General features: G+C 46.9%; 1 protein-coding gene across 3 annotated transcripts in view; it reads right to left on the reverse strand.

The window, feature by feature from the left end:
- Positions 1 to 24,251, reverse strand: part of Sorl1 (sortilin related receptor 1) — a 162,709-nt gene that overhangs the window by 20,181 nt on the left and 118,277 nt on the right. For all 3 annotated transcript variants that reach the window (XM_076924791.1, XM_076924793.1, XM_076924790.1), the window contains exons 25-32: positions 22,918 to 23,037; positions 17,558 to 17,683; positions 14,705 to 14,812; positions 12,908 to 13,039; positions 11,458 to 11,589; positions 10,349 to 10,483; positions 9,108 to 9,263; positions 5,137 to 5,286 (exon numbers count right to left, since the gene is read on the reverse strand). In XM_076924791.1, the coding sequence (XP_076780906.1) occupies positions 5,137 to 5,286; positions 9,108 to 9,263; positions 10,349 to 10,483; positions 11,458 to 11,589; positions 12,908 to 13,039; positions 14,705 to 14,812; positions 17,558 to 17,683; positions 22,918 to 23,037 (1,059 nt within the window). The remainder of the gene's footprint in view (positions 1 to 5,136; positions 5,287 to 9,107; positions 9,264 to 10,348; positions 10,484 to 11,457; positions 11,590 to 12,907; positions 13,040 to 14,704; positions 14,813 to 17,557; positions 17,684 to 22,917; positions 23,038 to 24,251) is intronic.

Below are 24,251 nucleotides of genomic sequence, written 5' to 3' on the forward strand. Positions count from 1 at the left end.
CTGGAAGGATCGTGATGGAGATATTCAGCTTAAATAATCTACTATCCAACGGGGCCCAGCTAGCTCCACAGGTCCTTCAGAGCAGAGACCCTGCTGCCGCCAGAAAGAGATAGAGGGGCAGAGAGAGGCAAAGCTGGTGCTGGATTTAAAGGTGGAGGAGCCATGAGCTTCTGAGGGACAGCCACCCAGATGCTGGGAAAAGTACAGAATCAGCTGCCCCAGGAGTCTCCAAAGAGGTTAGTTAGCAGAACAACCTAAAAATAGAACATTTACAATTTTGTTTCCTCACGGGTCTCTGAGGACATTCTTAAAAATTAGATTCCTAGGACTTGTTCCAAACATACTGCAACGGGTGTGCACAGTTTGCAATCGACATGTGACATCCAGGACCAAGTGTCTCTGCTTTGGAAAGAGCCCTGCGATCCCGTCTTCTACCTAGGACCGTGGTTCTTAATCTTCCTAGTGCTTCTGCCCTTTAATACAGTTCCTCAGGTTGTGGTGACCCCCCCCCCCACCCAACTATAAGATTATCTTGTTGCTACGTCATAACTATAATCTTGCTACTGCTATTAATGTGATTTGCCACCCTAAGGGGGGTCCCAGCCCACAGGTTGAGAACCACTGACCTCTACGGCTTCCCTTGGACTCACAGTGAACCCAGTGTGAGGCCCAGGAAGAACATGGGTGGTGTTCTTACAAACAGTCAAGATGCTCAAAGGGAAGGCACAGAGAATTCCCGGAGATGTTTCCAGACTGTAAAACGTACAGGATGGGCCAGGAAGGGAGTCGCAGGAGAGGCTAAGGACTGGTTCAGTGACTGGCTTCTCACAGGGAGGGTTCAAGGTGTCTTTACAAGAGTGTCTAGGATAGAGGCGCAAATCTGTTCGGTACTTGGAAAAACCTGAATTGATGTAGGGAACGGCTGGTTCCAGTATCTCTGCAGCGGGTCCCAGTTTCCCTGTGGGTACCAAGTTCTCTCACACGAAACTGTCAACTTAAATAGTGAAGGCAAAGAAGCATAACTCTGTGCCTCTTGGCACATACTTACTATTCCTAGATGACTCAGAGCCGCCCGGCAGGACATAACCTACGTAAATAGGTGTGACACCACTGTTTTGTGCTGGGGAGAATCCAAGCAACGAGTCTCAACACGTGCAGTTCGCGGTCAGTTTTGGAAACCTCCAGCCCACTGGGATGCACAGGTACAGAATCCATGGACTCACAAGGGAAAGGGAAGGGGCCAAAACCCTTTATGAAGAAATGTGTGTGGGTGTGTGTGGTGTGTATGCATGTTTGCATATGTGTGGGGCTACATGTTTGTGTCTGTGTGTTCGCATGTGTGGAGGGGCTAGCTTGGCCTTCCATATCTCCCCTCATCATTCTTCACTTTGTTCGTGATGGTGGGACCTCTCGATTGAATCCAGAGCTCCCTGATTGGTGGAGACTAGCTAGACAGGGAGCCTCCAGGTCTCTGTCTCTAGCTTCTGAATGCTGAAATTATAGATGAGGCCCCCACACCTGCCTAGCTTTTATGTGGGTGCAGAGGATGCAAATTATGGTCCTCACACTTGCAGTGGTAAGTGCTTTACCTACGAAGCCATCTCTCTTGCAACCCTTATGAAGTTTTTTTTTTTTTTTTTTTTTTTTTTTTTTTTTTTACAACTAGAATCCCCCTTCTACAGGAAGAACATGATATTACAGATGTCTATTATATTTCGAGCAGAAACTCTTCTGTCTCGGGAAGCAGAAGGGCAAGGGCTGTGTGTCCTCGGAAGGTGATTTAAAAAGAAGTTTGCGAACCATTGATGCAGTCACCTTGCCAGCCCCAGATGGACCCTTGCATCCATTCAGTGAACATGACATGATACAGGTGCTACTGTCTATGACAGTGACGTGCCACATGACTGCAGAGGACCTGCCCGCACAGTGTAACCTCCATTGAGAGGAACTGTAAATGCATGTCACTCTGGGGAGTGCAGGAGACAAGGCAAAGGGCATCCCAAAAGTTCTGTTGGGGGACGCGACGCTGAGTGGAAGGCTGGGTGACACAGAAAAGTGCCAAGCTGTTCTTAAGGGAATGGTCTTGAAAAACACAAGATTCCTGTGACAGAAATCTCCCATTGGACTGTAACTCAAAGCAACCACAGAGGCAACAGTGAACAGGGTGATGGTGGGATCTGAGGCAGCTTTGTGAAACGTGTCTTAAAACTTTAGGAACAAGAAATAGCTTTAAAACCCAAAAGTAAGACTGCCATCAACACTTAAACTGATTAACAGACAAGTGACTGATGGGCACCGAGCACAGAATGTGGGGTGCTGCAAACACATTTTTCTCTTTGATAAGGCGATCACAAGAATGGAACAAAGGAATTATGGGTAATAGTACATTTGATTTTTTTAAGACCCTTAACTAAGCAACACCCCTGTGAGTAAGATAGATTTGGAACAAGTTGAAAACAGTGATTTAAAAGGACTCCAATTAGCGAGTTCCGATCACCCAGGAGGGAGGCACTGCTTCTTTTCTTTCCTGTTAATTATTTTTAACGTTCACCTGATGCCACAGCTCGCTCTTGGCTAAGCTGTTCCCACTGAGGTTTTGGTGCGTGAGGGTATGAGGTAAACCTGCCCTGTTATCAGAATATCCTGGGGGGGGGGGGTTCGCTTTCTTCATTCTTTCCATGCAAACGTAGGATTTTTCCACTAACCTGCATTTAATGTCTCTTTGTTGGGCTTGGTGTATTCTCCCTCGATAAGAACATTCAACGTGGAATGACGGCAAGGCCACAGAGTAAGGTCCCAGTGCTACTGACCACGGGTGGAGTGAGGAGTGAGGGGTGAGGGGTGAGGGGTGAGGGGTGAAGGGTTGGGTTGTTCTCCTTGAATCTTAATCTTCCTTTTACTAAGTGGGAGATGATACCAAGATTACAAGGAGATTTGGAGACCGGAGGAACATAAATTCAGGAAGGGAGAGTGGTGAATGACAGATTCAAACTCATGACAAGCATGTTAATTTGCCTTCCTTTTTACGTGTGTGCACAAGCATGTGTGTGCACATGTATGGGGGTGAGCATAGAGGTCAGAGGACAAACCTAAACACCATCCCCATGAATACCATCTGCCTCCTGTGAGACTGAGGCCAAGCTGGCTGGTCTGTGATCCTCCTGCCTCTGGCTCCCCACTACCAGGATTAGAATCACAGGTCTCTGGTGTCTCATCTCTCATGAGTTCTGGGCACTGATGTCAGGTCATCAAGGCTGCACAAGCACGTTTCTAACCGAGCCAAATCTCAGTGCTAGTTCCCTCAAGCCTTTGTTATTTTATCAGAGACCCCTCTGCTACTTGATTGGTTTCGTGTGACCTGCAGGTATGACTCGAAGGCTTTCACCACGTTTTTGGTCAAGGTGCTCAGGACATTTTGAAATGGATAGAAAGTATCCTTAAAAATACCCACAAATGCAAATAAAACATAAAAGTGACTTGATCCTTCTGGGTCACATACTTGCTAAGGGCTGAATGAGAAGAATCAACTGATAACTAGACTTAATGGCTGTGTTCAGAATTGGCAGTTGTCCCATGTCTGCTCCCCTGAGGTACCTAAGGAAGCTCCATGGAGGAGGTGATGGATGGATGGACACACAGACTGTCCTACTATGACTGATGTTCAGGAGCCGGGACCAGTACCATCAGGGAATGACAACATTTTGTAGGGTTTACTTTGAGGCTCAGTCTTCCCTTTCTTTTCTTAAGACTCTTTAAGAGACAAAAACTGAGAGCAGAAGTGTAGCCATAATGTTTTGTGCGCTGTGTAAAGGTTACCCTTGTGCTATTCGAAGGCTGCTTTCTCTGCCTTCATATCTTGTTTCGGTCCAGACACGCCATTGTAACGCTTAGGTCAAAAAATCTCCTGCCTCATGTTCGTGTAAGCATTTCTTACCATTGATTCTCTGCCTTGTTGATAAGTGGTGATCACCCAGTGGCTGGGCAGAAGAGAGAATGGGGTGGGATGTCTGCAGCCAGTGGAAGGAGAGAGAGAGAAGGACATTCAGATTGTCATGAGGAAGAGAGGGTCCGAGAAGACCCCGTGGAGGGGAAAAACATCTGAAGCCCAAAGGGCCAAATCAACCATAATATGCATTATCATGGGTTCATGGCGGGGAGGCAGCCAGATTAGCTCGGAGGTTAAGGTAGATCATTCAACTGTTCTGCTATTGGGGTGTAGCTTGAAATAAATCTTGGTTTCTGTGTGGCTGTTGGGGACTAGCAAAGGTAAAGAGGTACAGCCGCCGGCCTAATCTAGTACTTCCAATTATATTAAAAATGATTTATTTTACACAGAGGAGCGATGAATGAGGAGATCTCTATAAGTCGAACTCCCATCCATGAGGAGTGCCCCTCATCAGAAGCGCAAGTCGGTAGCAGGTAGAGTGGCATCATTCCAACCCTTCCTCCCCTTTCCCAGGTTAGAATCAGTTTCCTGCGCAGCCAGCCACCAAAGGTGCTGACTGGGTGCCAAGGATTAAACTTAGGACTTATGTTGTCTCACATCCAGGCTGCCTACTCTCTCCCCTGGCGTCTGAGAATCAGTTAGCAGGATAGTCCGTGTATCTGTCCATCCATCACCTACTCCATGAAGCTTCTGTGGGTACATCAGGGGAACAGGGAGTGGGCAGCTGTCAGTTCAGAACAAAGCCATCATACAGGTGTCACCTCCCATGGAGCTCAGGTTCCCTGTGTGACTTACTGTTTCTCCCTAAGGATAATTACTCCAGGGATGAAGCCTGAGGTTCTAACACAGTGCTGCAGGTGATTTGCCCAACAGAATATTCTAGATGCCTTAGAGGCTCACTGAATATTTCCAAAAGGCCTAGGCTTTACCAACAGGTGCTTTTAGGAATTAAATATGTTGAGAAAAAAAAAAAAAAAAAACTCATTTCAGATACTTTTCTTCCACTCCGAATCTTTCTGACGGAGAATGCATGCTCCTGGTATTTTGCCAGCTTACTAAATCCGGTATCAATATCATATACGGTGACATTTGCCCAGTCATCAAGGCCCTCAAAGACAATACAGGAAACACGGTTACCCCAAAGGCAGACAGGAGTCCGCTGCCCAAAGTGGCCGTGAGAGGATACTCACGGCAGTTGGCTTCATCCCGGCCGTCTTGGCAATCTTGGTGGCCGTCGCAGCGCTTCCAGTTGGGGATACATTTCTTTGGTTGGTGGCACTCGAACTCAAATCGGTCACACTGCCCGAGCTGGGTGGGAGTGGAGGCGGCAGTGGAGTTTGCTAGGAAAATGTTGTTTTGAAATTACTTTTCGGTATGGGGGAAGCTTGTCTGTAAGAGCTTTGTGCTGGGGGTGGGGGCGCACCTGCCAGCTATGGACAGAGAAAGCAAATGGGACACTAATTCCTTATGATGCTCCTATGGGGGCCCCGCCACAGACTCACTTGAGAGATTCTCTTTAAAGACCCAGGCATGGATGAGAAGGAAGGTGAGCATAAGGAGGTGACTCCAGGAGGTCAGAGGGGCTACATCCCACCCAAAGCTACTGGAAGAGAACGCTCTGAGCCAGCCAGCCCAATACACAGGGTCCCTCAGAGGCTCAGAAATCATCAGGTGAGGGAGATGACTGGAAAAGGGTTAGAAGTTTCAAAGCAGCCTCCTCACCCCCATCTCCTTCTGGATCCAGCCCCAGGAGACAACTGCCCATATCTAAGTTGGCCAGAAGCCTGTCTGAGTGTGGTTTGCAAAGGATCAAAACAAAAGGGCTGTCGGAGCAGCCACACCTGAGAAAGAAGACGCTACTGATAACAGAGGTACTGACGGACAGTCAGCCAATGAGAAGTCGGGACCCTTTCTGACAGCTATGACCCCTGTCAAAAAGCTGAGCCCTTACAGTGTAGGCAGGAGGCCTAGAATTGTCTCACGTACACTAAGCAGCTTCCTGGATAAACAAGGAAATTATCAAGGCCTGGGGTTTCCTAGCCGAAAGGCCAGCCACAAAGTACAAAGCTGGCTCACTCAGCAGTGTGCTCAGAATCAATCAGCGGCATTTTACTTCCTGTCCTGAACCACACGTAGCAAGAAAGAATTATCTAAGAAATATCTTTAGCCTCAAAACCAAAATAAAATGCAATGTGTGTATGTATGTATGCATGCACACGTGCACACACACGGATGTGCACATACACTCTCACACACACATGCATACACACTTGTACACAACATACACGAGTGTGCACACACTCACATGCATACACACAGATACAGGAGTGTGTACACACAGGCTCACACACACACACGAGTATGCATACACACCTATACACAGATGCACACTCATGCACAGACACACAAACACACACACCCCTCCAAGAAAGGTTAAGAGGAAATACAGCTTTATTTTTTAAAAAAAAGCAAATGTCAGGAGGTTGAGGAGATGGCTCAGTGACTAAGAACCACCGCTTTGAGGACTTGATTCTGAATACCTAGTGCCCCTGTCAAAAAGCTGAGCAGAGCCGGGCAGTGGTGGCGCACGCCTTTAATCCCAGCACTCAGGAGGCAGAGGCAGGCGGATTTCTGAGTTCGAGGCCAGCCTGGTCTACAGAGTGAGTTCCAGGACAGCCAGGGCTAAACAGAGAAACCCTGTCTTGGAAAAAAAAAAAAGAAGAAGAAAAAAATTAAAAAAAAAAAAAAAAAAAAAAAAGCTGAGCAGACTCAGTGAAGGACTGTTTCAAAGCATTAAGCTGAAAAGCAATAGAAGAAGATACCCGGTGCCAATGCCCTGCTATGGCGTCTGTGTGTGCACCCACAGACACAAGCACACAAATTGTGCACACACAGCCTGCACATACACACCCCACCACCAAACACACAAAGAAGCAAACTTCAAAGCCTAACGTCTTTAGTATGCCCAGGGACATACACATATTCTCCATGCAAATGGGGACAGGAACAATAATAAAAACGGGAAACGACTGAATCGGGAATAACAGAAACGAAGGCACACGGTGGAAGAGCTGGTGACGTGAAGCAAATGTCACAGAAAGCAGGAAGCAAAACACAAACCTTTACATCGAAAAAAGATAAAAAAAAAAAAAAAAAGTCAAGAATAAGAGTCACAGATGTGCCTGCAATCCAAGCCACTCAGGAGAGAGAGGTCGGAGGGTTACAGGTGTAAGACCAGTCTGGTCTCCACAGTGAATTGCAGGGCTATACATCGAGATTTTGTTTGAAAAAAAAAAAAAAAAAAAAACAACAAAAAACAATAAACAGAAAAAAAAGAGCATGGGCGGATCCAATCAATAGACAGTGACAGACGACAAGGTTACCAGGAGACAGAGGTCTGCTCCATTAACTAAACAGTCCCCAGAAAAATCCCTCAAACCCCAACATGTGGATCTCCACACCAGATGGAAAAGGGATGTACAACAAAGCACAGTCTAATAAAAAAGTCAGGACACAGGAACCAAGCAGAAGACATGATAAGTGAGCAGCAGAAAATTTAAAATGAAATCACACAGAGACCATCAGCTCAAGCTGGCCATGGCTTTCCTAAAAGCCACTCAAAGAACAACTGCAGATTCCTTGCAATTCTAAAGAAAAGTAATTGACAAGCTTGTGTTCTAAACCCAGCTCAGATGTCAGACTGGACCTTGAAGAGAGGACAAAAACAGTTTCAAACACATCGGTCCCCAGATTTATCGTCTATATATTCTCTTCTGGGAACTTTCTATATTAACCGTGAGAGAGAAGAAGAGAAAGGAGAAAAACTGAGATGGAATGGTGGACAGTGTCACAAAGACAGCTGTGCAGGGGTATCAGGGATAACGGGTAAGAACCACAGTAACATGGTCCGAAGCAAGCATTCTGAAATGTTCCTACTGTGTTCTTAGCTGCTGCAGCATCAGATCCACCCAACGCAGTCTCTGCAGGCTGTGCTACAACAAGCTCCGAGGCTAGCCCGGATGCACACTGAGAGCCTCGCTCCAAAAGTAACTAAGGAAGAGAGGGGATAGAAACGGAGAGATGGGAGAGGCAGAAGAGCAAAGAGAAGGGAAGGGGGTGGTGGGGAGAAGAGGAGAGGGTTAGGGAGAGGTAAGGAGAGAAGAGGGGAAGGAAGAGGAGGGAAGAGGAAGTGCTGGGTATTGGAAATTGCTCTCCTGGCCTGGGAGGATAGCTCAGTGGATAAAGTGCTTGCCTCGCAGGCATGAGGACCTGCAATCCCAGGGTTCCTAGGGTGACAGATGAAGACAGACAATCCCCAGAAGCTTGAGGAAAGTTGAGAAATAATGTGGGTGACTGTGATCAAGACACATGGCATACATGTGTGGAAATATCATAATAAAACCCAGTATCTTGCACAATAAGTATACACTAATGATTTTTAAAAACCAAAGTTTAAAAAAATGAATTAGCAACCCACTAGTTAAGAATGACTGCCTAATTGTTAAGATATTTGTTTAATAGCCACAGAACCTTCCACCACTAAACCCTAAATAAAGCCTCCTCTGATTTTCCAGGCAAGAAGCCACTGGTGACTTTTTAAACAGGGAAGTGGTAGGGTGTGCACAGAGGAAGAAGATCTCTGCAGACTTAAGAAGAAGCTCTGAAACAGAGTGTGAAAAGTGTTCCAACCAAGTATCAATTCTCCTTTCAAAAGCAAGCCTCGAACCGCTTCCAGTTCAGGGAAAGACACAGCTCTTGCACCCCAGTTCTGCCTACAAGATGAGTGAATTCTCAGAGGTGGACCTCAAGCATAAGGTTGTACAGACCTTTCAGCTGTTTCTATGATCAGCCACTAGATGGCAGTGGTCACCCTCATTTTAGAGAGAATGCCAGCCAGCCAGCAAGCACAAAAACTGGGTCCTCTCCCCTAAGTTTTACACACACACAAAACACCACCTTACTATCCCAACTGTAATCCCCCACTGCAGGGGAAGCAGGGGCGGCAGGCAGAGGAGCAGGACTTTTCCAGCAGGAAGCACACAGAGCACTTTATAAGCTGGGATGCTTCTCTTGGGTTGTCACACGGTCTTGGTACACAATGCTCCCAGAGTCCCCTCCATGAGAGAAAATGCCAAGTGAGCAAACCAGGGCCAGGACTCACCTAGAGAAGGGCAGGCTTCCTCATCCGAGCCATCAGCACAGTCCCTGTAGCCGTCGCACACCCAGGTGCCCATCACACAGGCCCCGCTGCTGCAGCGGAAGTAATTGGGCAGACATGTGGAGGGCCCGGGGGTGGGGGAGGGAAAAACGTGTGAATCTGAGGAAGAACAAGCAAGAAGATCCTAAGTGTTAGTAGAAGCTTGACCTCCAATGAAAATGTGTCCCAAACCTATGCTGAAGTCCCTGTCGCACCAGCTGAAGGAGACCAGGAGCAGACACAGCCCTGAACATCAGCCCACGTAAATAGCATTTATATGCAGGACGGTAGAGGTTTCTGAAGAGATGGCAGCTTCTCCCATACTGCTTAGCAGATCTGATAAACTGCAACACTTGCAGTAATGTAACAGTCACATGCGTTTAAGGCTCCTGACGGCTGCCAGAGGAAGCGGGTGGACAGGCAACTAGGAAGGCCCAGGTGACAGGAGCATTCTCACGAGGCCTAGCATGGCTCTAGCTAAAACATCAATGACCCAAGATGAGGAGGCAAAAGGCAACAGAAGCGCATGTTCTAAACCAGGGCCCAAAGTGCACGGGACCTGAAAACTTATCAAAGTGCACTGGTTCTCTGGCATTTCAAAGATATTCCAGAGAAATGGGGGGCAGGGGGTGGGGTGTGAGGCTATACACCCAGTGTTGAGAACCAAGGCTCTGGGTTCCTTACCCTCAACAAGGCCTTCAGAATCAGGAATGGGTAGCCTTGGAAACAGTGAAAACTGATCACATAGATCGGAAAACAGAAAGTGGGGATCCTGGGGCTGAGGGCCTGCGTTCAATCCCTAGAACCCACACGAGATACTAAGCATAGTAACATGTGTTTTTTGTAACCCCAGTGGGGGCTGGGGGGAGGGGGGGGAAGACAGGCATTTCTGGAGTTTGTTGGCCAGCCAGCTTAGACTAACTGGTGAACCCAGGTCCCCAGAAAGAGACCGTCTCATAAACGGAGGTGAAAAGAGACTGAAAACCGACAGCGGAGGTTGACCCTTGGCCTCCACAAGCACCTGTACAAACATGCAAAATGAGAAAGAAACAGAGGGATGACATCACAGAAGAACTCGGCATCTCAAAAAAGCCAAACAGTAAGGATTAAGCCAGGCACTCTAGAGAGGGTGGGAGTCTGCAGCCAGGCGGAGCTGTCCTGCTGGCCAGGCAGGGCGGGGCTGGGGGCTGATCCAGGGCTCTCACCTCCGCAATCCTTCTCATCGGACCAGTCCCCACAGTCATTCTCTCTGTCGCATTTCCACCTGTTGGGGATGCAGTGGCCATTCTCACAGTGGAACTGAAAGTAGCGAGAGCAGTTTGGGGCTTCCGTGGGGTTTTCTGCAGAGATCAAACACACCAGTCATTTCCGCTGCACCGATGTGAACGTGAGGCTTCGCCCGTGTTGATCTCCCCGAGGGCCAAGTCCAAAGGCACCTGTCTGACTCTCTCAGAGAACACACGGCATCTTCATGGATCCAAGGAGGGACAAAGAGCACATGGAAACTCAACAGCACTCCATCCTCTGAGGCCCCAACTCCTATTTCTCTAACTTATTCTGGTACCCTGAGAATGGTCACTCTGAGTTCTGGTTACAACACTTTACCAAAGAAATAGCTTAAGTGTGAAGACAACCCGAGGATGACGATGGTGTGACCTATAACTGCCAGAGGTCGGTACACCCCACAGCAATGACCATCATGACCGCCAATCTCCACTGTCAACATACAGTGGGACTCAGAATCATCATGGAAACGTACCTCTGGGTGTGCCTACTGGGGTTCTTCCAAAATTGTTTACTAGAGCAGGAAAGACCCATGCTGAGTCAGGGTGGCCTGTTCCATGGGCTGCAGCCATGGGGCTGGATGCAAAGGAGAGACTGAACTGAGTGCCCGCCCAGGCCCATTTCTCTCCGATTCCTGACTATGTGGCTGTCTCGGGTCTCGGGTTGCTATTGTCAGGACTGCCTTGCTGTGGCAGGCAGCGCCCTTACACTATGTGCCACAATAAACGTTTCTTCCTAAAGAATGTTTTCTTGTGCATTCTGCCACAAGAAAAGCAACCAAAACACCATTATCCCTTGCCCACTATCTTCCGTACGTGGGCTGCGGCCCCGCAACTGTGCAAAGGAAGTGGAGCAAGGCATTCCCTCAGCACCCACTGGATGCCGGTTTCCCTCTTCACCCTGTTCCTCCAGTGAGGACTGGAGAGCCGGCAGCATGTGCGGCTGAGAAAGGCTCCAGTGAGGTAATCCAGCATCCCCATCCCGGTAACCAGAAGGCTGGCTGAGGGAGGTGGGTCTTCCGGTTTCTTACCACAGTTGGCTTCGTCAGAGTAGTCCCCACAGTCATCCATCCCATCGCACTTCCAAATCAGGCTGATGCACACTCCGTTCTGACACTGGAAGCCAAACTCGTCACACTCCTTGTGGAATTCGGGGTCTTGAGCTAGAGAGGGCGAGAGATACCGGTCAAAGCCAGGTTACTTCCACGCTGGAGAGTTCGGAGCAGCAGGGCTGCTTGGTAGCTAAGGTCCCACGCTGAGAGCTAAGGGAACCCTGAGAAATCAAGGCTGGACCCAGTCTCAGCAGAGCATACACTGTGTTAACTAACTCATTCTGCCCACTCACATAGGGCATGGACAGGGCTGAACCCCTGAGCTCCAATACTGTGCTTGCCTTAGCGATAACACTTTTAATGAAGAAATTTACATTAAAATCGAGTCATCAAGGTAGGCTCTAATCTAGGATGACTTGTGTCCTTAGGAAAAGATTCCTAAGGCTCGGGTTTTTGGTGCCGACCTGGGCAACATGGCAGGACCCTGTTTCTTTAAATAAAATTACACAACAGTAGAAGTTGAGACACAGATATGTACAGGAGAAAGGTCATGTGAAGACAGAGAGACAGCACCCAGCAGGGAGTGAGGGAAGCCCCCAGACAGTGCTCCCAACACCTCCAGAGTGGACAACAGAGTTTCTGTTGTTTATGGCACCCAGTCAGTCTACTGCATTTTTGCTATGATGGCTTAAGACATGCACAGACCTAGTGCTATGCTTTGAATACGAGGTGTCCCCCACAGGCTTATGCTTGAACACTTGGTCCCTAATTGCTGCCACTATTTTGGGAGGCTATGGGAACCCTGGGAAGTGGAACGTCACTAGGAAAGTAGGTCTCTGGGGCTGGGCCTTTGAAGGTTGCACTGGGTCCACAAGTCCTTTCACTCTGCCTCCCATGTGTCATGCGGTAAAATACTCTCCCGCTCCACACTTCCATCACCTCCATATTCTGACCAAGTAAGTGAGTCCAAACAACCATGGACCAAACCCTGTAGAACCATGAAATCCTTCCCCCTTTAAAGCTGTTTCTGCCAGCTATCGGGTCACAGCGGCACAAAAGTAACGGCTAGGGATATTTTGCAGCGGGAGAAGCTGGCTGCAAAAGAAAGTCTAGAAAGTGCCTGTCCATGCCAGGAAGATCACTGGAGCAAGGCTGTACTACAGAGACATTGGCCTTTCCATATAAATGGTAGGCCGGTCTCTCCCATAAGGTGACACTTGACAAGGCCCTGGTCACTCCCCAGCCTCATCACATTCATGTCTAACTAACAGATGCAAAGTATCAGTGCTTCTGTGAGAAAAGGAACAATAGCAAAAGCAGGCCCAGGCACTGAGACATGACCTGCATCCAAGTCTCAGGTGCCCCACGGAACGGCCCACTCCTGTGTCATTCCGTGTCAGAATGCCGCCTCCCCCAGCCATTCACTCACAGCACCCGGCGAAGGCGGCATCTTCGTCAGAGCCATCTCGGCACTGGACGATCCCGTCACACACCATGGAATGGAACAGACACTGCTGACGGTTCTTACACACGAAGTCCATGAAGCGCGTGCAGAAGGGCTCTGAAAGAGAGCGGCGAGGAAGGGCCATGAGCGGCTAAGGTTGGCAAGGGTACTCTGTAGCCCTGAACAAACGCTCAAGGACAAGATCCCATGCATAGTGGTGGTGACAGCCACTGGGGTGGAGCATCTCTTTATGCAAGGCCCTGAGCCACTGGAATGGAACACCTTTTACGCAAGGCCCTGAGTGACAGCACTTGTCATAAAGTATACTGTCAAACCTCTGAGACAACAAGATAAGAGATTTTATTGTCTCTGCATACATACGGAACAAGGAAATAAGGGTTGCAGCATCAAGTACTCCTTATGCCAAGGGCACAAGGCTACTGAGAGAAAAGTCCAAACTGCAACCCAGAGCTGCCTGGCACGAAGCCCACACCTTAACTATGACTAATAGGACACAGACTCTCTGATCTAGAGGTAAACAATCATTTTCTACAAGAAGCGAGCATTACAGGCTGAATCACACACACATACACACACACACACACACACACACACACCACACACACACACACACACACACACACACACACACACACACACACCCCTCTGCTTCCGTCTCCTCTGTGGAGACCCTGAGACCAATGTAACTAAATCTGTTGGGAGACGGGTCCTTTAGAAAAGCCAAAAGGCACAAGCCACTGATGTTAAAAAGGTCACTAGAATGAGCGAAAGCACAACAGGATAGGTGTCCCTGTGAGAACAGACATTGGAAATGCATGTGGAGAGGAGATCGCGGGAACCCATAGCAAGAAGGAATCTGGATGTGAGAAATAACTGCCTTTTAAATAGCTTGCATATTCTTGGGCACCAATTCCTTATCATATGCCCTCTCTCTAACTTTGTGTGGGTGTGGGTGTGTGTGCGCGTGTGCACAAACATGTCTAACCTATGAGGTTGTACCCATGAGAGCCCCACATCATTAGAGAGAGATGTTGGCCTTTGTTTTATAGAAGCCTAGAATACAGTATCTCCTGCCTACTCAGTTTCACAATGACAGCAGGAGAGTAGCCACATGCAACACACCGTGCATTCAATGTGACTTCATTCAGAAGAACTGAGATGAATCTGGCCCCAGGCCAGTCACCCATGCCTATACTAACACACATGATTGTGAGTGATGGGCCAGATCTTGCCTAGAGGCCAGATCACAACACCTGTGCTAACACATTTCTTCTCAACCTGTACCGCACATCAGAATCATGTGGAGCGCTGTAAAAACACCCAAGCCACACTCCAAGTAATTTAGAACGTCTGGGGTAGCTCCCAGATACGGTGGCTTTTAAAAGCCCCCAGCTATTTCCAGCATTCTCCACAGATGTGTATCACAGACAATCTTTTAAGGATTGAGACAGGGTAGAAAAGGGTTTGCCCAGCCTAAGATATTACTCAAGTGATATTCAGTGAGAAACTCTAATGAACCCAGGCAAGTGGAAGAGGAAAGTGCCCAGGTTAAAAGAACCACAGGGCTGACGGTACACACGGCAAGTAAATGACAGTAAGTACCTAAGTGTGTTCTAACACCCCAATCATCCTGGTCATCTAAACGCATCCTTTCTCCCCAGGCCTTGTCTCCCTGCCTGATCCATTCTCTAGGTCAAGAACTCTGGGTCCAGGTACCAAAGAAGAGATCAGTGCAACCACCAGGGCAAGGGTCGAACTCACCGCAATGCTGTTCATCGGAGCCGTCGGGGCAGTCCCGCAGCCCGTCACAATGCTTGCTGGAGGGGATGCAGGTGCCGTTTGGGCAGTGGAATCCGTTGCACTTTTTCTCTGAAATTTAAGTCAATCACAGAAGAACAACAGTGAAGAATCAGGCAGGGGCTCACACTTGTTGGCCGAGGGCAAGGCCATACCCCCTCCAGGTTGGTTTATTACTGGCTAGCAAAGTCACAAACCGATAGATATCTGTATCTGTATCTGTATCTGTATCTGTATCTGTATCTGTATCTGTATCTGTATCTGTATCTAATCTATATCTATATCTAATCTATATATCTATAGCTATCTATATGATCCTGCAGTTCAAAAGCAGATGTGCATTCTATTTACACAACTCAAAAATAATCCATGAACAAAACAGTGGCAGGGCTTAGTGGAAGCACAGTTGTTACATTGTAACACATTGTAGCAGGAATGAGCCCCTTGTATGGAGGGACGGCTCAACCAAAAAGGCAATATGAGTCTGAAGGAGACTATTACAAAGAAAAAAAAATCATCTAGGATATCAACTATGTAAAAAAAAAAAAAAAAAAAACAAGGTACAAAATACCATTCACGGCATATTGTGTGTATATGAGAGGTATTAAATACGCGTGCCTTTGAATTTATAACTGTACTTCATATAGCACTGGGCTGTGTGCTAAGAAGTGTGCCAGTGGTTAGTTTTGCTTCTGGGTGAACATCCCAAGACCACAGTTAGACAGGCCTAGATGGCATCTGCAGGTCACTCACTTCACATGCTCTCGAGGGATGACGTAAACAGGAGAGGTGTGACAGTGGCACCAGGTAAAGTGGCAGGCCTTACTAACTGACCCACAAGAATGATAAGAATGATAAAGATAACATAGTAAACACGCAGACAGCAGCGCACATAGGCGTAATCACTGCCACACACATAACACGCAATGGTGTGTGCCACATGTGGACACTGCTGGCAGCACTTTAGGCTTATTTACCCCAACACTGCCACAAACCACCCACAAGTGACACGTTCCACCATGATGTTAGGAGGCTCGGAATTGCTACCCAACAGAAACTTCACGTCTCCCGTGTATCATCGATAGGACCACTGTGTACAGAGCCCGTCACTGAGTGAGACATCCGTATATAGCATATAGCTATGTATGCAACAGAAATATTCCTAAACATTTAAAAAAAACCACCAACCAACATGTAAAAGCATTAAAGAATGTTTTCCTACAGGAGTGGGGCAGAAAATATGCAGACAGGGGTGTGGGTGTGAGTATGGGTGGGGCTGTGGGTATGGGTATGGGTGTGGGTGGGACTGTGGGTGGGGTGTGGGTATGGGTATGGGTGTGGGTATGCGTATGGATGTGGCTGTGGGTGGGGGTGGAGGGAGTGGGGCTGTGGGTGGGAGTGGGGTGGGGGGGTTGGGGGGTGGCAAGAGTCTAGTTTATTCTAGACTCTTTTACGCTTTTTCTATTTTCAATTCCCTGACTGTACTATTAAAATAACCAATTAAAAAAGAAACAAAGAAAGTGAACGAGTTTTGTAACATAAGACTTCAGTTCAGCTTCTTTATTAGGCACAAGAATTAAGGATCATTCTTGATTAATACCAAATAAACGCTGACAGTGCTATGAATATTAGTGGATTGCTTATTAAAAAAATACCTAGGAAAAAATTCATTATATTTTAATAAGGAAGAGAAAAGCTTCAGCAGATAGGGGACAAATGAGGACATGAGAGCTGAGTTATTAAATCCAGGATTTTACATGCTCGACAAAACACTTAGTGCCTTAATTCTTATTCTTCGAGAATCCTAAGGCAGAGCCCTTTTGGAGTATGTCTGCTTAGAGAGAGAGCCTGGGGTTTCACAGCCATTTCACTACAGCATCCTGATGCCCTAAGTCTCTCTGTGTTCCCTCAGCTGTGGAACACTGCTAGAAGTGAGGGCAGTTCCCAGGGCAGGCGCAGTCTCTGAGAGCCCAGTACCTTGCGGTCAGTCAGTTGACTCTATAGACTAGATTCTAAGGTAAGGACATGTGTTGCAATTATTCCTAGAAGATCAGTCAAAGAGCATCATTCAGAAACAGAAAAGGTCCATGGATCTATGACTTGGGAAAAAGCTTAATGTTGCTACCATTTTGGAAAGAGGTAGAACAGAAGAATCATGAAGTCCTGAAAACAAGTCCAACATCGGGGAGGCCAGAGGGACGACGTGCAGCTCAGGATGGGCAGACAGGACTAAGATAACCTAGCCGCAAAGGGAACCATGGGAAGGCATGGGGACCTCTGTCACCGTGTGCAAAGTGCCATCCTGTGCAAAGTGGCACCCAAAACAGCACAAAGGCAAAACGGGCCTTCTAAGGACATGGAGCGTTGTGCCGCCTCCGAGGTGAGAGACGAACGCACACTCTCAAACGCTCGGCCAAGATCAACTGGATAAACCAGATGATCACAACTAGTATAAAATAAAGATGCATCTCTCATAAACAGGCTCGCTACAGGAAACGCAGGTATGTGGTATCTGAAAGGGGAGGAGTGTGTAAGGGCTTACATACTGATATCTGACCCCAGTGACTCCACGTCTATGAAAATTCAGAACGTCGGGCAAAGCAATGTTAACTATCTGGTGGAAAAGCATTGTATATGTGGTTCTATTACTCTCTCTCTCTCTCTCTCTCTCTCTCTCTCTCTCTCTCTCTCTCGTGTGTGTGTGTGTGTGTGTGTGTGTGACTAACACAGGAGAACAAGGTTTCACCTCCCAGCTCATTGGCTGTCCCTCCCCTTAATGACAGACCCTGGGGGAAGGGCCAGGGAATCTGCATTTACCACAGCTGACAGGATCTTCATCAGAGCCATCCTGGCAATCCGCGTCACCGTCACATGCCCATCGCTGGGGGATGCAGTGGCCATTGTGGCACTGGAAGTTGGAGGCCTCACAGGTGTGGTAGATGGCTGCCAACAAGAAGAGGACAAAGTCATTCTTTTATTCCCACCGGCCCCCATTAACTACCAGAAGAAAGTTCCACGCTCGATGTCAAGGTGTGGATTTTGGGAGCAGCTGAGGTACAAGTCTTTTTCCCTTAGTAATATCTTTGCTGCTAAAGAGACAGGTGACCAGGGAGCCACTAAGAGTAGGGATCACTCAGAGATTGGGGAGCACGAAGCCACTAAGAGTAGGGAGCACTCAGAGATTGGGGAGCACGGAGCCACTAAGAGTAGGGAGCACTCAGAGATTGGGGAGCACAGAGCCACTAAGAGTAGGGAGCACTCAGAGATTGGGGAGCACAGAGCCACTAAGAGTAGGGAACACTCAGAGATTGGGGAGCACGGACCACTAAGAGTAGGGAGCACTCAGAGATTGGGGAGCACAGAGCCACTAAGAGTAGGGAGCACTCAGAGATTGGGGAGCATAGAGCCACTAAGAGTAGGGAGCACTCAGAGATGGGGAGCACAGAGCCACTAAGAGTAGGGAGCACTCAGAGATTGGGGAGCACAGAGCCACTAAGAGTAGGGAGCACTCAGAGATTGAGGAGCACTACCTCTCTCCATCACCATGTTCCAGCCACTGATAGAGCATCTTGTCTACCAGAATCACTCGGAAAAAGAAATGAGAAGGCAACACTAGAGATAAAGTCACTGCTGTACAAATGGCTCCTTTGCCCAAGGGCCAAGGTCACCAAGAATTTATTCAGAAATGTCTCAACAGGCATTGGCAGGTTACAGTGTGGCCTAAGTCAGCGGACAGGCCTAGGCACCTACAGAAAAGATTTCTCACAACAATGGAGCATTTTACACAGGAGGAATTGGCTGGGAGACATTCGGAAGCAGACAGTGGTACAACAGTAGCAGGCAGTGTGGCTCTACAGTGGGCCCTTCCTCTTCAGTGTGCTGCTACTGAATGCTCTCAGAGAAGACTCCTCCCTACAGATGCCACGAGATAGGAGGGAAGGAAGGTTCTAGACCTTCCTCAGCAACTGTCAGGAGGCCTAGTGTCTTGAGAGGTCTTCTAAGTTATGAAGTGACATGATTTTAAGTAATTCTATATAGCACTACCCTGTTTGAAATGCAGAAACGTCCAGGCCCACAGAACACAAGTTCCTGTGGCTCCTGCTGTGTGGACAGACATCCTCCCCAAAGAAGGAGGAAAAACCAACCAGAGATGGCTGTTGCGAGCAAGCCGCAGAGTTTGATCCAGTTCACTGCCCACTGTTGACGGGTTAGAAAAATGGCTCACGGCTGCCAGGATTCCCACTGAGGTGAAGGCCACTCTTTCGCAATGCTCAGAAATACCCAGAACCTAGCTCTTCGAACCATTTTGAAACACGTACAACCCATCATCTGTCTTTTCATCCCTGAAGACCAAAGAAGCGCGTACGTGAGTCCACAGGGATCTTTCACTGTTTACAAGCCAGGGCACTTAGAATCCATTAAACGTCTTTTAAAATATACTCACGCTGAAAAGAGGAATCTATGAATGGTGCGTGTTACGTGAGTTTCTGTCTAGTAAGAGCCATTATCTGCACTCTGATTCATCGATGCTGAGAATCCGACGTCCGCTAACCAACTTCAGCCTGGCTCGTTTTCACAGAGCATAAAGTCACTTAAAGCTATTACCTGGAGGATCTACTTGTTATTCAGCCTGTGAACCTTGTTTTTAATTGATAACAATTTCAAAGTGCCGGTAGGGTTTCCAAACGACAGTCTAGGAGGTGTGGCTGAGATCTTCAGATGGTAGCCCAGAGGCAGATCAGGAGGATTAATCAGCTTTCAGAATTGTACTCAGCTGACCAGGCATGCCTAGAATGTATAGCCTTTTCCTTTTCTGGATTGAAAACTAAAATCTTCTGAGTAATTGGCTAGTCCTCTGATTTTAAACGTCTAAGAAATGATATACGCTCAAAAATAATACTTCAGTTACCCAGATGGAGAGAATGACTGATCCGGGCTGTAGCATTTGGAGACTCAGGATGATGGGATTCACTGTAGCTGTGGGGTCAGTGGGGTGAGCATCAGAGACATCCTGCCACTTCCTCTCTGGATATGATTTTTCCTCAACTTATCAACATCAGTTAGAACACTTGATTAAAGTCATTACCACATAAGTGGACCTAAACAGATGGATACTAAAATCCAAGGAGGAAGACCTCTGTCGCACTTCTTACAAAGCACTGGACTACTGCGGAGTGCACAGGGGCAAAGATGTAGGACTAGAACTAAATTGGAATAATTAATGATATTTTTAAAAAGCGTACAGAGAACTACAAAGAATTACAGGTTATCACTGAAAAAACAACTAGGTGTTGTAGACACAATATTTATTTATTTAAAATTTTTATTTATGTAAAAAACATAGATGTTTTAGATTCAAAAATGCATCTACAGCCATAGACATAAGAATTAGATTTAGCTGAAAAGAGAACCTGAGAACTGGACGGCAGCTCTAAGGAAGTAACGCAGAGTCCAGTTAAGAGACCAAAAGCATGAATATAAAAGCAGGAAGAGGGAGAAACAGGATGCTGTTGCCCAGTGAAGGGCTGAGAGTAGCTGCTGAGGACCAGAGACCTTTATGAACTACTTGACTGTAAGATTCAAGAACAGATGAAAAGCATAAATTCTCAAATCTTAAAAAGAAACCAGGTCTCAAAAGAAAATAGGTGAAATTTCATAATAATAAGAACTACAGAAACAAGGATGCCATTATCACAGATTCTCTGAGGAGAGAATTAAAATGAGCACAAGCGTCTAGTCTATAAGAATTAGAGTAATTCCATCAATAAAATTACAGAAAAATCCTATGAAAGAAGAAACCCAAACTCATGTGAATCTGAGACTAAGGGCTAAGGACACATTAATACTCAGAAAGCCCTGAGATGGTTTAGCAATCTCAGTCTTCTGTTGTAAGGACCACTGACACACACAAGACAATAGTGACATACTGACAAATAAGTACAGTCACTCAAAAGTAGTAAGATGGGGGCAGGCAAGAGGGCTCAGCAGATGGAGGCGCTTGCTGCCAATCCGGACAACCTGAGTTCAGTCCCTGGGATCTACATGGTAGAAGGAAAGAACTGACTCCTCAAAGTTGTCTTGTGACCTCCATGCATCTTCACAGGTGTGTGTGCACTCATGCTGCGCACACACTAGATGATAGATAGATGGATGGATGGATGGATGGATGGATGGATGGATCAATGGACAGACAGATGGGAAGATGGACGGATGGACAGACAGACAGACAGATAGATGGACAGACAGATAATATAGGTGATTGATAGACGATAGATAATAGGTAAATAGATGCTAGATAAGTAAATGATAGGTAGGTAGACAGAAACAAGTAATAACTGACTAGTTTTAGATGTTACTTACTTACTTACTTACTTACTTACTTATTTTGAGGTGATAGGAATCAAACCCAGAGTCTCAATCCTGCTGGGCGAATGCTATATCACTGACCTACACTCCCAGTCCTAATGTTCAAGGTTTTAAAGGACAAAACTAAAATATTTCCTATCCAGTGCTTTTAAATACTCAACAGTTCACTAAGCGTTGTCATTTTGGAATTGTGGGTGGGCAAGGATTTAAAGTGCTTATACACCTACGAGAGAGGAAGGATGTTACTGGTACAAAGACATTCTTTCTAAAGCTAACAGCAAAACGGTTAGGGTGTTTTTAATAAAGACCCCAGACAGAGCCTGGGTAGAAACACAGTGGGTTAGAATGAGGAAAACTCTGAACACAGACAGCACAGTGAGCTGAGGCCACCAGGAGGACAGCCCACCCTGACCCACCCTCTTTGTCTTAATTCAATAGATCGGGAAATAAAGTGTCAGACTGATGGCGGAGTGAGCTCAAATCCCCCCCCCCAGCTATTCTGAGATGGCAAGAAGGAGACTCAATCTTAAAAGGACTTGAAGAACCATTGGCACAGGGTTGCAGTTAAATGGCAAAATGGAGTTCCATGGCTGTCTACAGGAAAGCACAGCTAAGGCCTGGAGTTTATGACACGCCCACTCATAGTACTGAAGTGTTCGTTCATTCGTTCTGGAAGTCTGCCACAAGCTGCTGCAAACTGGGTTGGTCTAACATGGCAGTACTAACAAGGTGCTCAACCATGCTGCAATTTACATCCTGAATGCCCGTGTGCACCCTTCTAACATGTTAACTAATTATCTATCCAAACTAAGCCTGAGACAGCCTCTCCATGCTCTCTGAGCTCGGGGCAACTCCTATGACAGTCTAGGTTTCCCTTCTTGATAGGCCACACACCCTGTACAGAAGAATCATCCTGCACCCTTCTAGGGGAGACCACACCCCAAAACCACATGGCTTTCTTAGATTGGGAGACATCACTGGGCATCCGAATAACACATGGCGCCATTGTTTTGGAGTGCTTAGGACCAAACTGAATTCCACTTCTAGAGGAATCCAGAAATTATGGATTTTTTTAATTCTAATTTTAGTATTTAAAAAGGTATAGTCATATAAAAAACATAGGGTCGTCAGGAAGGATAGTAAAACAGACTTGTGTTAATTTCTCACAACATTCCAGACTCCATGATCTACCCAGTGTTCACCATTTCCATAAACACTGCCAGTCAGTCATTCACAAACATGACAGGCATGCGTGGAGAGCAGAGAGGAAGCAGAACATGGCCCCTATCTTATACCATGTAACACTCTTTTCCCACCCATGATGTTCCCAAGGATAAAATCTTACCTCAAAGAAATACAAGCCCAGTGTGCATTTTAACCCTTTTAGAAAACCCTTAAGAGTTTAGTGCTACTCAAACAGTGGATTTGACAGCTCACATCCATCTGTAACCAGTTCCAGAGGATCGGATGCCCTTCTCTGAGCTTCTCTGAGGGCACTGCATACATATGGCCCAAATACATACATGCAGGCAAAATGCCAATAGACATAAAATAAAAAATAAATCTTAAAAAGACACGATTCCTAGACCAACAGCCAGTCTATGTGAATGGTTTCTTACTTACTAGTAGGTCCGGGAGAACTGAGAAGATGGATCCAGAATATAGGTACCCCCAGAGCACTACAAAGTTCTGCTTGTAGCTCCTACCTCACTACACACAGGCTCTGAGGAAGGCTGACTAATTCTCTAATTTCTATGCTCACTAGCACACAACTAAATAAGCATTGTTTACTAGGTCTAGGAAGTACTGACCGGTACAGTTGGCTTCATCAGACCAGTCCCTACAGTCGTTGTCTCCATCACACACCCACGAGGACCGGATGCACATCCCAGAGCTGCAGTTGAACTCATCGCTGCGACACTGGTGCATCTCTGTGGGGAGAAAAGCACAGCAGGGATTGGAGGTGGGAGGAGGGGCACCCTCGGAATTCCGCCTCTGAGGTTAGACAGACATCTAAGAAGTCAGAAGTAGACACGCACGCCACCGATTGTTCAGACAGTTGTAGACGCAGAGAGCTTCACCAGGAGCCGTGCGTCATGGATCATTCATAGACATGGTGGACAGAAAGGCCTCGAACCAAGGACGTGAGGTCACCTAGAACAGTTCCCAACATGCATGTTGCATGTTCTAGGTGAGCTAAGATACTGACATCCGGAAACTCTGAAGAAAAAAAGTGACCTCTCCCATTTATCATGGTATCCGCTATGTACACCACAGACATTTCTACTCCTGCTGTGGTAATGAGACTGAAGTTAGGATCCAATGATGAGGGAGGCTGGAGAGCAGAAGTTTCGAGAATCCGAGATCCTAGAGGAACAGCCCGCTGTTGAGGGAGAGCTGTGGTCTGCTCACTGGAACATGCTCACCTCAAGGAAACTGGCTCGAGTGTTGAGACTTCTGAGGCAAGAGACAGAGCTCAGGACTTCCCTTTAGGATGGCCATGGCTTTGCTCTCCAGAAGGAATGGTTCCCAGGGCTAAGGATGTAATGCAGCTTGGCCAAAAGAAGCATGGATTCCCCGTAATATCTTTCTCGGGTCCCGAGGAACCACAAAATCTCACTGAGGCCTGAACAAACCCCTACTCCCAAACCCTTACAAGGAATTCATCACAGACGCAGCAGAACAAGAGATGGGACCTTTAGACAGTGGTTAAGAGTGGGATCCATGGTCTCACTGAGAGAGAAGGCTCTCTTCACTACTCCTGCCTCCTGGGGACACAGAGAAGGTACCATATGATAGGCCACGCCCTCATGAGATAGCAAATCTGCTGGCACCTTGATCTGGAAACTCCCGGACTCCAAGATGAGGAGAAATTAATCTCTACTGTTTATAAGTCATATGGTCTAAGTTTTATTATTTATTTTTTTTTTTTACAGAGCCTAAAAGGATTGAGACACAGAACTTCCAAGTGGAATTGTCTTAAGACTCAAAAAAAAAAAAAAAAAAAAAAAAAAAAGAAAAGAAAAGAAAAGAAAAAGAAAAAGAAAACCCAAAACCCAAAACCCAAAAAACAAAACAAAACAAAACAAACAAACACACAAAACCCAGGAGGTGTGAAGTAGGTAACTGGCTCAATGCCGCAGAT

This window comes from Arvicanthis niloticus, chromosome 26 (assembly GCF_011762505.2).
Source record: "Arvicanthis niloticus isolate mArvNil1 chromosome 26, mArvNil1.pat.X, whole genome shotgun sequence".
Classification (NCBI taxonomy): domain Eukaryota; kingdom Metazoa; phylum Chordata; class Mammalia; order Rodentia; family Muridae; genus Arvicanthis; species Arvicanthis niloticus.